General features: G+C 34.1%; 1 protein-coding gene across 2 annotated transcripts in view; it reads right to left on the reverse strand.

Moving 5' to 3' along the window:
• MKLN1 (muskelin 1) overlaps positions 1–15,686 on the reverse strand; it is a 244,633-nt gene that overhangs the window by 209,554 nt on the left and 19,393 nt on the right. For both annotated transcript variants that reach the window (XM_072650124.1, XM_072650123.1), the window contains exon 2: positions 12,473–12,542. In XM_072650124.1, the coding sequence (XP_072506225.1) occupies positions 12,473–12,542 (70 nt within the window). The remainder of the gene's footprint in view (positions 1–12,472; positions 12,543–15,686) is intronic.

The raw sequence follows: 15,686 nt of genomic DNA on the forward strand, positions 1-15,686 counted from the left end.
GTGTCTATCAGTAAGTAGTTTCTTAGATGCCTATTAATCCATAATAGTTAATATAACATTACTCTGCCTTTTTCCATATGGCTCAGGAATCAAGATATTGTTCCATGTTTCTAAGCATATGGAAAGGTCAGTGAAGAAAATTAGGTTTACACATTATTTCCTCTCTAATATGTACTAGAACTTCAGGAAAGAAGGTATTTCATCCACTTGTCTCACAAAATCAAATAATACTGAAGTAAATCAAGGTACTGTTGATGGACCATAAATAATCATACTCTCACTCTTCACTCTGCTGTGGTATTACATGAAAAACAGATTGGCTACTAATATTTCTTCAATTTCCATGATGAATATTTTAATGTAATTCCCTCCACAAACCATACCATACCAACAATCTAAACTCAATTTTATATACTCCCTTTGAATTTGAGGGTATGTCTAAAATATTAATCATTTCAATGTGTATGTGATTATGCATGTTATTAAACCATAATCAACTCTGCAAATGGTTGTGACTCTTAACCACTAATACAAAAATGTGTTAAACAGTATTTTAAAATTCTATGTCTCCCAAATACAGATACCTAAGCACTGACAGTCCATATTCATTTCTCAACTTTCTCTTCTGGGTGAGAAGTCACTTACTTGGAAGAAAAACAATCTTTTCATTTGCTTAGCTTTTTTTAAAGTATCAGTGGTGTGCTGCCTCACCATTTAAAGGTCCTGTTCTGTCACTCCTACCTAATTCAGTACACAACTCCAACCCCCTTTCTCTTCTGCTCTAATCCAGTCCTGTCAAGGGCAGCTAGGTAGTAACTAGGCTCGAGTCAAAAAGACTCCTCTTCCTGAGTTCAAATATGGCCTCAGACACTTATCAGCTCTGTGATCCTGAGCAAGTCACTTCACCCTCTTTGCCTCAGGTTCCTCATCTATAAAATCAGCTAGAGAAGGAAATGGCAAACCACTCTGGTGTCTTTGCCAAGAAAACCCCAAATGGGGTCGTAACGACTTACTAACAACAATTATTGTCAAGGGCACCACTATTGTTCTCAAAATCTCAGTGATCAAGACTCACAACCTCAGTGTCATCCTTGACTCTTTTCTTGCGCTTACCCCACATATGCTATCCCTTGCCAAGTCTTATTGTGAAGGTAGAAACAACAGCTCTCCTATACAATCCCTTCTCTCCAAAATACCTGGTGCAAATCCTGTCAAGTCATACATGAAAAGGCCCTCTGGGTGATTTTCCTTCCTCCAATCTTTCCCTTCTTTTTCAATCTATCTTCCTCTCCGCTGCCTAATGCATAGGCCTACTCCAAAAACTCCAGTGGCTCCCTATTACCTCCAGGAAGCCATTCCCAACCTGGATCCCTTCTTTCCCTTTCTATTCTTACATTTTACTATCCTTCTTGCCGTTTCTCAAACAAGACTCCTTGTCTTTAACAATCACCCACATCTTCTCCCTTCTCACCTCTGCCTCCTGGCTTCCTCAGATTCCTTCAAGATCCAGCTCCAATCTCAGCTTCCTGCAGGAGACCTTTGCTGTTTCCTGTTCCCCCTTACAGAGATCCCCTTTCCTTTACACTGCAGAATTGTTTGCATTTTGTTTCCCCCACTGTAATGGGAGTTCCTTGAAGGCAGGGGCCTTGTTCTTTCCTCTCTTTATAGCCTCAGTGCTTGGCACACAGTAAGCACTTCATAAAATGTCTGGTGACAGATATCTACCCAAGCATGTTATAGACATGAAACAGATGCAGTTAACTAAATAAATGATAAAAAGGCAGATTCCAGGACAATATGCAAATGAAAGAATAACTAATAAAATTAGCAAACAAGTATGAAAAAAGAAACACACAGAAACAGCATCAGAAGTAGTATTAGAAACTACATTAGAAATTCCAAGACATACTTATCTGGATAACAAGCAACAAATTAAAGAATTAAACTTTTTTTAAGTCAAAAAAGGAACTAAAATAACTAAAAGTAGATAAGAAACATCCAGTGAGCAATAAGACTCATAAAAATTGAAAACAAAAGAAGGTGAAACATCAATGGACAAACCAAAAGTAGGATTAATAAAAACGTAACATAAAATGGCAGAGAGAACATTAAGACAAATAAATACACAAACTTAGAAAATAATAACTAAAAATAATGTAGATAAAAGCAACAGATTTAGAGGACAGAACAAAGAAGAGTCAAAATAACTGGAGACTCAGGCAACATCAAAGTAAATAAATTTGGTCATTATTTCAAAAAACTGATCAAGAAAAATTTCCAGAATTATCAGAAACAAATAATCTTCTGCAAGTAGAAAAAAATTCTAACTGGCAGAAACAAATATACAATAAGACTAAGTGTAATGGATAAAGCACTGGACTTGAAAACAGAAAGGTATAGGTTCAAATCCCTTGCTGGGCAAAGTCACTTAATCTCTGAGCCTTGGTTGTAAAAAAAAAAAACAAAAATTTGTAAAATTACAGGGCTGGAAAAGATGTCCTTTAAGGTACCTTCTAGCTCTGAAATATATGATATTATGATCCTAAAAATAACTGTGAAGAAAAAAAATGTGAAAAGTAGGAGCTTTTATATAAAAAAAAATCATTATAAGGTCTCACTGTATTTTTGAGAAGGGGGAAACCAAAGATTTTGGAAAATGACATATGTACAATTTTAAAACATGGGCTTCCATCCCAGAATCAATTTTCCACAAAATTTAAGCATTCTGTTGAAGGCAAAGGATGAAAAAATTTAACATTAAAAAATCCATGAAGAAAATCCATGCTCAAAAAATGACTTTTTGAAATTAAGTACTTAAAAGTACTCAGAAAACTAGGTAATTTTCAACTGTAATTAACCAGTCATCTTACTGTTCACACTTATTTCAAGAACATTTGTAATTTTACTAGGGTGTGGAACAACTCATGCAGAATGCAACCTGTACTTTAGTAGATAATCTTCATTAAATCACTGTGGCCAAAAAACAATTCTTTACGTGGTGGTCAATAATCTGGTGGACAGCCTCTCCAAACTTAGCTCAGTTATTCATAAACAACAGAGTTACAATCTGACAAAGATTACACTCCACTGACACAACCTTTAAGAATTCAAAGTCACCTTCCCAATGAGGCATAAAAGCACAGCATCAATAGGACATCTTTCAATAGCATAAGAGCCAGCACAGGATGATAAAAATAATCACAGTGTGTTAAATAATTGAAATTAGACTTGAAAAAGAAAAAAAATTATTATGTTTCCATACCGTTGGTCAGAAATAAGACAAGAATACAAGAGAGTGGAGGTGGTGTACAGCTGGACAAAATTAAAATGACTGACTTCATTACCCAGTTTCCTGCTCCCTTTGCTCAGCACTGGACCAAAGCAAAAATATTAAGAAAAAGGAGAACCCATTATAACACCTTTCTAGAAATCCAGGAATGTAGTAAAAAAAAGAATATTTACATAACTGGTATGAATAGTATATTCCAAGGATGCTTCACAATTTATAAACAGTAATGTCAAATTAGATATGACAATTAAGACTATATTACACAGTCTTAATGATAAATCCTGAGATCAAAATCTCAGTGTTTGGGTTCCTTTAGGAAACTTCTACAGAACTTGTGTATTCTAATTTTTTATTGTGAATTTGGTATCTGAGGTATTTATCAAACATTAATGACTAGCCGAGCACAGTGCTTCCATCTAGCAATTCTGACTTCTTTTACTAGCACCAATTAAATTAAAATTAAATTCACTTAAATTAAAATTCTTCACTTTTCTTAAAACAAGAAAAAAATTCTATTGTGAAGCAGCTAAGTCTATTTGTAGTTTATTTTTAATCTTTACAAACTGGTATTCAGATGAACATTACCAACTACTCAAAACAAAATGAATTTAAGAACCACTGTTTTCTTAACACTTCCTGAGGGCACTTAATAATTACATGATTCAAAAAATTGTAACTGTCACAGGTTTGCTTTTGAGTAAGTCAAGGAGTATATCAGTATTTTATTGTGCATTATGAATCTGTCTAATCATTAAAACATCAAACTGCTAAAAACATGCTATTATTATTTCTGTTTCACATTATTCTTAAAGCATTACTTACATGTCTAAAATGCTTACCAAATAAAAATGAACTTCCCTCATATAGGTAGAGAACTCAAAAAGTAACAACTAGCAATTAATCTGTTCCTTTTCACAATCATGATTTTAAAAGTAATAATACACAAAGCATCATACATTCAAGTTATTATAAGGCTTACTGTAATTTATTAAATATTCCTAGTACATCATAATTTAGTCACTAGAGGAAATTTGAGTCTTCAATCAGATATGTAATTTCCATATCCATCCAATTATTTATTTTGCTTGTTTAAAACAATAATTATTTCTGAATTATATAGGAACATAGCCATTTACGTAAATGTTAAGACATCATATTCAACACTCCTAAGGTTAGTAAAACATGCTTTCATGCTATATAAAATTTATTTTTTCAGCTACATTTCTCCATGAAAATTTATCTACAAGTCCCACAAAAGGGAATGTTTATCAAATATAATTTTGGTTTTGTGAACTGGTAAATTCTGTGCTTTTACTGAAACAATGATACTTATCTGTGCTTACCTAGCACCTCACTTCTTCTGATGACCCAAATCTGCGGATGAGCCAAGGCTTTTCATCTTTTTCTGTCCTGCCACCTATCTTTTACTCATTTCATTGTTCATTCATACCTCCACCAGAGAGCAAATAAAGAGAAGAGAAAGAAAATGTGTTTCACTACTTGTTAAAAAGGCCTCAGGGTGTGAAAACAGTTACATGTATGGCACACAAATTAATTAGGTAATAGATCTAACTAAAATTCTCATGGGACTATTTCTTCCATTCAATTTATCCCACTAAATACTCAAGAGGAAGTCCAACTCCATTTTTCTACTCTCATCCATGAAGCTGAGAAGTAACAACTGATACTTAATAGTCTATAATCCTAGGAAAGTCACTTTACCTGTCATGACTTTCCTATAATAACAAAACAGAAATCATACCTAAACAGGGTAAATTTAGCAGCACCATACAGCACTGTGAGAGAAGAAGGGGAGGGAGGGAGAGAGGGAAGGGAGAAAAAAGGGAGAGAGAAATAGAGAAAGTAAGAGTCCTAAGACAACCCAAGCAGAGCTTTATGAAAATTTTTCCACAGTTTTACCACCTAAGAACACTTTTCCTAAACATTAAAATTGTTGCGTTTTGTTTTTTTGGGTTGCTTTTGCTTTTTTACAATTGGAGGCTAAAATGCATCTTTATCATTCTAATCCTGTTTGCAATTCAGTATGGTGAGTTGTAAAGAGTATTTATTGGATATGGAGCTATATGATCTCAGTTGGAATTCTGGCTCTATCACTATCTGTGTGACACAGGCTAGTGCAGTTAACCTCTCTAGGTCTGTTTCCTCATCTGTAAAAATGAAAGGGTGGACCAATGAGATCTTCAAAGACCCTTCAAACTTCAAATCTATGCTCCTATGATTCCCCCAAATTTGGCATTCAGCTCTCTCCTGCTCCCAGATTATAGCTGGCCATCAGGAGAAAGAGGAACACAATGGCTTTCATTCTGGTGTCCTCAGGCAAGGAAGAATTTTTTTTCTTATTAAAAGGAGAACAGGATCATGTTTTTTTTTAATTGGAAGGTACCTAGAGGACATTTCTTCCAACTTCTTCGTTTTGTGGAGAGGAAACTGAGTCCAAAGGAAGTTACATGACTTAATTGAGAGGCACTTACTATTTATTAGACTAAATGGGTAACACAGTTGATAGAGCTCTGGGCCTAAAGTCAGGAAGACTTGAGTTCAAATCTGCCTCAGACACTTACTAGCTGTATGATCCTGGGCTGGTCACTTAACTTCTGTCTACATCAGTCTTTTCAGTTGTAAAATGGGGATCATAATAGCACCTACTTAACAAGGTTGCTGTGAGAATCAGATAATATAATATTTGTGAAGTGCACAGCACAAGCACATGGAAGGTGCTATATAAAAGCTTACTCCTTTTCCTTTCCTTTACTCAATCAAGGTCCCACAGGGAGTGACAGAGCCAGAAATCAAACTCCAAATACAATGAACTTTCTATTCAGAAAGTGACATGACATCCTCAGAATCATGTTAAGTGTGTCCCAAAAGTTTCAGAGCAGTTTTAGTTTTAACAACTTCAGAAGTATAAATTTTCCAAATATACAAAAACACATGAAAAGTTACTGAAAATTTTAGAATATTGATGTTTCTCATTACAATTCAACATAACCACCATCTTGTGCTATATATTGCTCTAGTAGATTTTTTAACTTCATAAAAACTTCTACCAGTTGCTGCTCAGCGATTGAAAGGACTATACCTGTAATCTTTGCTTTAAGGCCACTCAAAGAACTAGGTTTTGATGCCAAACGTTTTGATATGACCCACAAGGAAAAGTTTAATGGAGATAATCGATCAGGTGACCTTAGCAAAGCAAGAGGATCTCCTCTATTGATCAATGGTGTGAAAAAGCATCTTTCAAAAACTGTTATACATGTGCAATATGACAAGGTATCTTGTTAAAATAAAATATTTACCATTCAAAATTCACAACGCTAAATAGAAATTTAAATAAACTTTCAAATGATGTTTTTAAGTTTGTGGTATATATACTTCCGAAGTTATTAAAGCTTAAACTGCACTCAGACCTTTGAGACACAGCTAGGTGGTGCAATGGATAAGAGAACAGGACCAGGAGTCTGGAAGATCTGAGTTCAAATGTGACGTCAGACACTTACTAGCTGTGCGACCCTGGACAAGTCATTTAAACTGTCTTTGCCTCAGTTCCCTCATCTGTAAAATGGGGATAATAACAGTACCTACCTCCCATCATTGTTTTGAGGATCAAATAAGATAATAACTTTAAAGTGCTTAGCATGGTGCCTAGCATATGGTAAGTATTTCTTCTTTGATGTCAGAGGCAAAATTTGAACTAGGTTTTCCTGACTCCAAATCTAATACTAGATAATTAAAGACAGAAAGAAACTAACCCTATCTCTCTCTGTATATGTATATAAACATACACATATAAACAAAATACAAACAATACACATGTGTATATACATATGCATATGTATACACACATATATCTATAACCCCCCTATTCACACTGATACTTTTTGTGGCAGCAGAACAGTACTACTGCAAATAAAATAAGTTCCCACTGACTGGAAAATGACTAAACAAACTCTAGCACATGGCCATAATAGAATTATAGCACCACAAGAAATCAAGTAAATGAACTCAGAGAAGCACAGGAAAAATTACAGGAAGTGATACAGAGTGAAGTAAATAGAACCAGGGAAACAACACACATGACTACAATGTAAATGGGAAAAAACATTAAAACTTCACATTGCATAATTATAATGACCAAACTTCACCTCAGAACAAAATTCAAAAAACGCACCTTCCTTTAGTGGAGGGAAGGGAAGAAGAAGGGGAGAGGAGTTAAAGTGAATAATGTTCATGCTCCTTTTCATTTAAAAAAAAAAAATCAACAAAATATTGTGAAACAAATTCTAAAATTTACCGAGTACATTTAGTAATTGATAATCTAATGAAATATGTTTGTTGATCTGTCTTTAGTTCCAAAAGGTCAAATAATCATGAATGCTAAAGCAAAGGCCTAAAACACCACCCCTTACATTTTTCAGATGAGAAAAATGATTCCTATACTAGGGTAAATAAAGTAAGAAAAATACAAGTCTCCCGATACGAAGTCTATTTCTTCACTTACTATATACCAAGCAAATCACTAAAATCACCTATGTAGTGAACACATACAAGAAACTATGGCTTGTCATAATAGCAACTAATGACAAGTAACAAAAGTATTACGTATGCCTTTTTTAAATACCTTTCTTAGAAAGAGATCAAAATGACAAGGGAATTAGAACCAATCTTGTGTACAACAGTTAAAAAAAACCTTTTTTTACCTGTCCTAAATTTTAATTAACCTAAGGACACGTTCCAGTTCATCCAAAAAGTATATTTTCCTAGGCTATGTGGCCCTTATAAAATGCATTTGCTTAGGAAGGGTGAAATTACTGATTTGAAGTTAATTTGGTTAAAGTGCCTATTAACTAAGAAACTGATGAACAAACTAGTTTACATGAGAATGTAAAAGAATACTATTGTGCAATAAGAGATAATATGAGGAATTCAGATAAACATGGGAAAATTTGTATGAATAGATATAAAATAAAGCATTCAGAACATAAGCAAAATATATCCAATAACTACAATAATGAAATTGAAAAGAACAATAAGTGGAAGTTGCTCTGTGAGTAATTATAATAATCAAATTTAGTTCCAGAGAACAGATAATGAAGCATTGCTTTCTCCTCTTCGCAGAAGAGAGGGTCTAAAGCAGCAGAATGTTGATACAGAGTCCTATATCAGCTTTTGCTTTAACTATTTTTCTAGGTTAGAAGGGAAAATTCAATTCATGATGAAGTGGAGAAAGGAAAAGGAGGGGTCAAAAAGCTATGTAGAAATGTTGGTGATGCTTTTTTAAAGAGGTATCAATAAATTTTTTTTTAACATGTAAAGTGAATTGAGGCTAAATTTATCATAACAGAAATGAAGAATTGGGAGTTGTTTCAACACCTGCAATATTCTGAAAAAGAACAGATACAAAGTAGGTATAAAAGGTGAAATTTAAATGAGAGTCTTCATACTTACTATCTGAGTATTTTGGTATAGGAAAAGAAAATAATAACCAAGAAAAAAAACTCCTCCCATGAAATGTATTTGTATATGTGGAGCATCTATTTTAATTTAAAGAGAAAAAAAGAAATTAAGTAGAAGAGAAATTTTATTTCAAAGTACTTCTCTTCTCAACATCAACTTATTAATAAAACAAACAACATTAACTTCTTCAATAAATATAATAGTAAAACTTCATTTATTCAGCAACATGAAACAAGATGTTCACAGTCATTTTTCCAGATGAACAAAATGGGTCATTTTCAGCAACAAATTTTAAAATTGGGAAGTTTTAGCGCAGAATGGACCAGCTGAAGATTATCTAGAGAACTACCAACTCATCTTCTCAATAAAGCCCACAGAAGTGACATTCCCATGGTCACACTGGCAATTGTGGCAGCAATGGACTCAGGAGCAGTCTTTCCAATACAGGAGGCTATCTTCCTTTATTGGAACTATTTCTGATGTATACTTTGATGTATCTAAGAATTATGACAGAACCATTCATCAATATGGGTACAGAATGCAATCCATTCATTTTTCCTCACCCTGTACAAACTCTGCCCCTAACTCTCCACAGGAAATCTACCCAACTTTACCCTTAGACCTCTTCCTCTGGATTTCATGACATCATGTGACTCTCAATGAAACACTTCCCCCTAAGCCTCTCCTGCTATACAAACTCACATAACCTTACCAATTACAGATCCTTTTGATGATATCTGAGTAATTCTTTGTTGGCAATATATTGTACCCTATGCACATTCACCATCCTCCCCTCCCCTGCCCTTTGGGAGATCCACAACTTTAATTCTTCAACCATACAATGTCACTTGAAATAATGTTGATTTGAAAAAAAAAAAAAGTTTCCGTTTCACAGAGAAACATAAGCCCATTAAAAAGCTTTGAACAATTTTCAAAGGCAAGCCAGTCTGTTCACTCTCTACTTTTCAACTGGGAGCCCCTTCATTTTTCATCCATGGCGTCTTTTCAAAAAGTAGATTTTGACAATTCAGAGCTCTAAATTATCCATTCAATGCATATCATAATCTGGAAAACAATAGGTTTTTCCAGTATGGATAATTAATCCAAACAGGTTATTATGGAATTCATTTAAGAGGTTCTTACAATGTTTCAGTTCAATGAATTTGCATAACATTATCCACAAACAGGGCATCTGAAAGAACTCATCATCCAAAGAGAGTGAACCCCTCTTTCACCTAGCCTTTGAACTGAACATCTTCCATGTCAGTAACAAATATCTTTGGTGAAGATAGCTCTCTATGATTAAATTAATATTAATACAAAGGTGGCTGAATAACACTTATGTTGTTACATTCTTAAAGGAACCATGTGTTACTCTGACATATGCATAGGAAACACTGTTAGAGGAAAAGCTTTAAGGTGACATTTTGCTTTATTTAGTAAATCAAATACTTTTTTTTTCCCAGAAGAATAAGAATCCTGAGAAACTATATTCCCTACACTTTCTAGTCAACTGTGTAACTGTAACAATGTGGTCTGCTATAGAATATCTTTTGCGAAAGTCTGCCAATTCACTTCCAACTTTAGTAAAAAACATCAATAAAATACCCTTGATATATGGGTCTGTATCAAGTTTATGTCTCATACACTACATGATGTATAGTTAATTCTCATCAAGATTTTTATATAGAAGGCAAAGCAGGCATATGGGTCATTTTGTCTTTTTTGGGAGTAGTAATAAAGCCTATTTTTTCCAAGTATGTGGCATCCTCTCCTTACCAGAAAATTTCAATGGAAACTCTTGATGGAAATTTTTCTTAAATGTATTAATACAAGGGGAGTTTCTTCCCTTTAAGAAAACTTTTCTTAAAAGAATTAGGAGACTGTAATGTAAGTGGTCATGTTCATCACTATAAACAGCATATGCTGTAATTCCTATACTGCATTATAATAAAATACTTTTTAGATATGGAAGGTCTTTTGTCCTTATACTAAATAGTCCCAAACTACAGTATTCTTTGAATTATTTCTACCTTTTTTTTAATTCTCACTTCTTTCTGCTTTTAGGATATCCACCTGTTATTTTTTCCTTCCAGGTTGCTTGCCTCTAACAACTCCCTGATCTTCTCTCTCCATATATAGAAACACTACTGGGAACTGGGAAAGGAGATGATAATAAAGTGCATTAGAATTGCATCTAAAATAGATGCAATGAGAACCTGAAAGCTTACTATGATTTATGTGCACATATGTGCTCATAGATTTTGTAACCTACATTTTAGCTGCAGAGAAGCTTCCCTGTCCCCCTCCACCATCCCACCCTGGGGATGCGGGGGACAGAAGGAGAACTAAGGAAGAGGTTCTTTTTGATTCTAGGTCAAGAGTTCTAGGAGTTGTGTCATAGGCCCCTTTGGTAATGTGTGGTGAAGTCTATGAACACTTTATCTGAATGATGCTTTCTAAGTGCATAAAATAAAACAGACTGGATTACAAAGAAAACCAGTTATTTGAAAGTACAATTATAAAAATACATTTTTTAAAAAGGTCATGGATTCCTGGTTAAGAATCCTTATTCTAGACCACAGAGGTGTTACTATATATAAAATCAAACAATGTTAAAAGTTATTCCATCACAACACAAAGGCAGTAAAGGTCTAATATTTAACAACTCTACCTCTGAATTAAGAATTCATAAGTTGTGAATAAAATAAAATTATAAAATTTTTTCTTCAGAATGACTAAATATAAAATTTTAATATCACAGTGAAGAATTTCTAATAGTAAGGACAATTTTTTTTTCAATTAAGATGAGAAAAAGGCAAACTCACTTGATAGGCAACTGAGTACAATACAGCTCTTAAATAAAGTAAAATGGAAAATTAAGACAAGAAAAATAAAATATGTGCAAAAAGTCCATTTAATGCAAACAAACCAGGAAAAGATATATATCACAAAAAGAACAAGACAACCAATTACACTACAACTTCTCCAGAAATTCTCTATTAATAATTTTTCCTATTGCACTAAATTCAGGAATAGCAGACAACTTTGGATCTTTTCTGTCAGGAGAAAAGTACAAGGTCCTAATATCATCCAAGTAAGTTGTTAATCAAATACCCAGAAGAACTTACTATAAATTTCTCACCACAAAGCAATCCCACAGAATGAGCTTCACCTGAAAGCCAGTAATATGAGTTTCCAATCTATTACAAATCCCTATAGTTTATAGATGGACTGAATTAGGCAAAAAAGAAAATCAGCATACGTAAAATCAAAATAAGACAAAATCAAAATTTCTGCCCCAATAAATGCTCTTACATTTCAAAGGGCTAAGGTTTAATATACATCAACTAAGTTTAATATTTATCAATTAAATATACATCAACTAAATCTCCTAAAGGACGTGAAGAAATGGTAAAATCCTAGGTCAAATCAGTATTTCCATTACTGATTTTGAGAAAGCAAATAGGATTCTAAAAAGTACTTCAAGTTAACTTTCATCAAACTACAGAAAAACTTTTCCAGCACAAGAACAGGGGAAATTTAATTAGCTTGCTATGAAGAAGTCTGGAAAAACTTACAAAAGAAGCAACAAATTCCAAGTGTCAATTCACCCAGTTAGTTTCAAGAAATGATAGTGCTAAATTAATCCGAACTTATGACTACTGAAAACCAGCCTATACCTACAAAGCAAAATCAGATTCTTACCTGGGGAGGATAATTGCTCTCTGAAGACCATCGTGAAGATTGGTCATTTGGCTTATCCACTAAAATATTCCTAAAATAGAGGGAAAGAAAAACACCTTAAGTTCAAATCACTCTTAAAAATTGACTCTACTGGCAATATTAAAAACAATTATTTTACTATGGATAGAAAACAATATGTAAACACTTGAAAGTAAGGTAATTAGGCCACAGGTCAACAACTCAAAGACCAATGGTGTAAAGGCTTATTATAATACAGTTTTATATACTAAACAGAAATTCCTTTCCTTATAGCCCTCTCAATGCAATCACCTATATCTCAGCTATGAAGAACTAATTACTAAGGCTTTCATCAGATCAGGCTCTATTCCTGACAAGGAAAGCATATGCTCCTCCTCCCTGCAATGTGACCTTGGGCAGGTCACTGAACCCCTCCAATCCTCAGTTTCCTCATATGCAAAATGAGAAGGCTGAAATATAAGACCTTAATGGTGCCTTCCAGCCATAAGTCTATGATTCTATATTACTACATTATAACTGATATTTTATTTGTATACAAATGTTACCTCCCTAACTTGAAAGAAAGCAGGGACCCCCTTGTTTCTGGTCAGTTAGTCAACAAGCATTCATTAAGTACCTACTAAGAGTCAGACATTGTGCTACATGCTGGGGATATAAAGAAAAGATTAAAAAAAAAAAAAACTAGTGCCTGCTCCCAAGATTCTCACAGTCTAATGAGACAATATAAAAACAGCTACATGAACAGAAGCAAACTAATCTAGAAATAAGCACAAACTAAAGTGGAATAAGGACTTATTCTTTAACGAAAAGTGCTAAGAAAACTGGAAAGCAGTTTGGTAAAAATTAAGATTTAGACAAATGCCTCACATCATACATCAAGATGAGCTCTACATGCAGACATGATTCTGATCTAAAAGATCACATCATAAACAAATTGGAGGATCAAGAAATTATCTTTCAGATCTATGAATGAGGAAGTCTGTGACCAAACAAGGGATAGTAAGGATCAGAAGATAAAATAGGCAAATGTGGTTACATATAATTTTAAAGATTTTGCACACACAAAAAGAATACCTGCTAAGATGAGAAAGGAAATAGTTGTGGGGAAAAAAAAATCTTTGCAATGTTTCTCTGATAAAGGTCTCAATTTCAAGATATATAAAGGGTTGATTCAAATTTACAATAAGAGCCATTCCCCAGCTGATACATGTTGAAAGAATATAAAAAGGCAGTTCTCAAGGGAAGAAATTCAAACTACCAATATTTATATGAAAAAGTGTTCCAAATTATATTAGAGAAATGCAAACCTGAGATTTCAACACATGTATCAGCTTTGCCAAACACTGGAAAGTCTTCAGAAAATAAGGCATATTAATGCTATGATAACGGAGCTATCAAGCAACCTGGAAAGAAATTTGAATCTATACCCCAAATGTTATTTAAGCCCTTTGATCCAGTGATACCATTACTGGCCTATAATTCAAATGGATCATAGAAAGAAGAAAAGGATCCACATATACCAAAATATTTATAACAGCTATTTTTGTGGTGGCAAAGAACTGGAAACAAAGGAAGTGTTCTTTATGTTGGGAATCTCTGTAGAAATTATCCTAGATGAACACAAAGGAATAATATTATAAGAAATGAGGAAGAAAATGGTCTTCTAAGGCAAAATGCCTTCCACATTCAGAGAAAGAACTATGGAATTCAATCACAGAACGTAGCAGATCATTTTTTTGTGTGTGTATTATGTTTTGGTTTGTTACATGATTTCTCCCCTTTATTTTAGTTCTTCTACACAGCATGACTATAACAAAAATGTATTCAACAGGAATGTATGTGTAGATCCTATATAGAATTGTATGCCGTCTTGGGAAGGGAGGGGGGGTGGTGGGGGTAGGGAGGTGATGGGGGGGTAGGGAAGGCAGGAGGAGTAGGGAAGAAGTAGGGGGGTAGGGAGGGTAGGGAGGGGGATGGTGGGGGGTAGGCATAGGGGAAAAAAATCTAAGTTTTATGGTAGTGATTGTAGAACATTAAAAATAAATAAAATGAATATATTTTTAAAAAAAGAAATGAGGAAGAAATAATTTCAGAGGATCTCAAAGATCTGCATGAATGAATTCAGAGTGAAGTGGACAGAATCAAGAGAAAATTTATATTATAACAATAACACTGAAAAAGCAAACAACTCTGAACTCTGATCAATGTAAGGAGTGAGGAGCCATGATTATAGAGGATCAATGATGAAAAGCACTACCAATATGCTTAAAAGAGAGGTGGCAAATTAAATATATAAAGTAAGAAACTTTTTTCCCTTAACATGGCCAATGTGGGAATTTGTTTTGCTTAACTGCATGTTTGTTAGAAGAGTTTTCTTTTGCTTCCCTCTCCTCTGTCCCCAAGGAACAAGGGGAGACAGGATAGGGACAGAAAATAAATGTTAGCTAGATGAATTTTTTTTTTTTAAATCTGGTTGACAGAATCTGAACTGAGGTGACAGCTGTATGAGTGGAGAGAAGGGATCAGATAGGACAGATAATGAAAATGTGGAAAAGGCAAGATTAGCAACTGATTAAATATGTGGAATGAGGGATAGTGAGGAGATCAATCTAAAGAGGTGGTTAAAAACTCGGGAGACTAAAAGGATAGTCTTATCTTCAACAAAAATAAAGAAGATTTCAATATGTTAAGTTCATTTTTGCATAAGTAGAGCGTAAGATGATTTCAGGATATCCCATCTGAAATAAGCAATTAGTGATATAGGACTGGAGCTCTTTGGGGAGTTAGGGTAGAGCCAGAAATGTGTGATTTCCTTATAAAGAGTTAAATTTGTGGAATCTGATGATGTAATGAAGAAGAGTGTAGCAGATGATGTAAAATACACTGTTCTAGTTCCCAGAAATAATGCAAAACTTGATCCTTCTCAGTCTACTTTACTGGATTTTCATTCAGGTCACACCTGCTATGATAGAAGATCACCAGAGCTCTGTCCCAGGCACTCTTTTCTCCCTCTATATTATTTCACTTGTGGACCTATCCCATCAACTCATATGAGTTCAACTACCTTCAGGCTGTTCAGATCTACTTACTTAGTACCTAACCTCTCTCTTAATCTCTGGACTCAAATCTCCAAGTATTTATTAGAAATCTCAAACTAGATATTCCTTTGACACCTTAAACAACATGTCCAAAACAG

The sequence above is a fragment of the Notamacropus eugenii genome, chromosome 3, assembly GCF_028372415.1.
Source record: "Notamacropus eugenii isolate mMacEug1 chromosome 3, mMacEug1.pri_v2, whole genome shotgun sequence".
NCBI classification, from domain to species: domain Eukaryota; kingdom Metazoa; phylum Chordata; class Mammalia; order Diprotodontia; family Macropodidae; genus Notamacropus; species Notamacropus eugenii.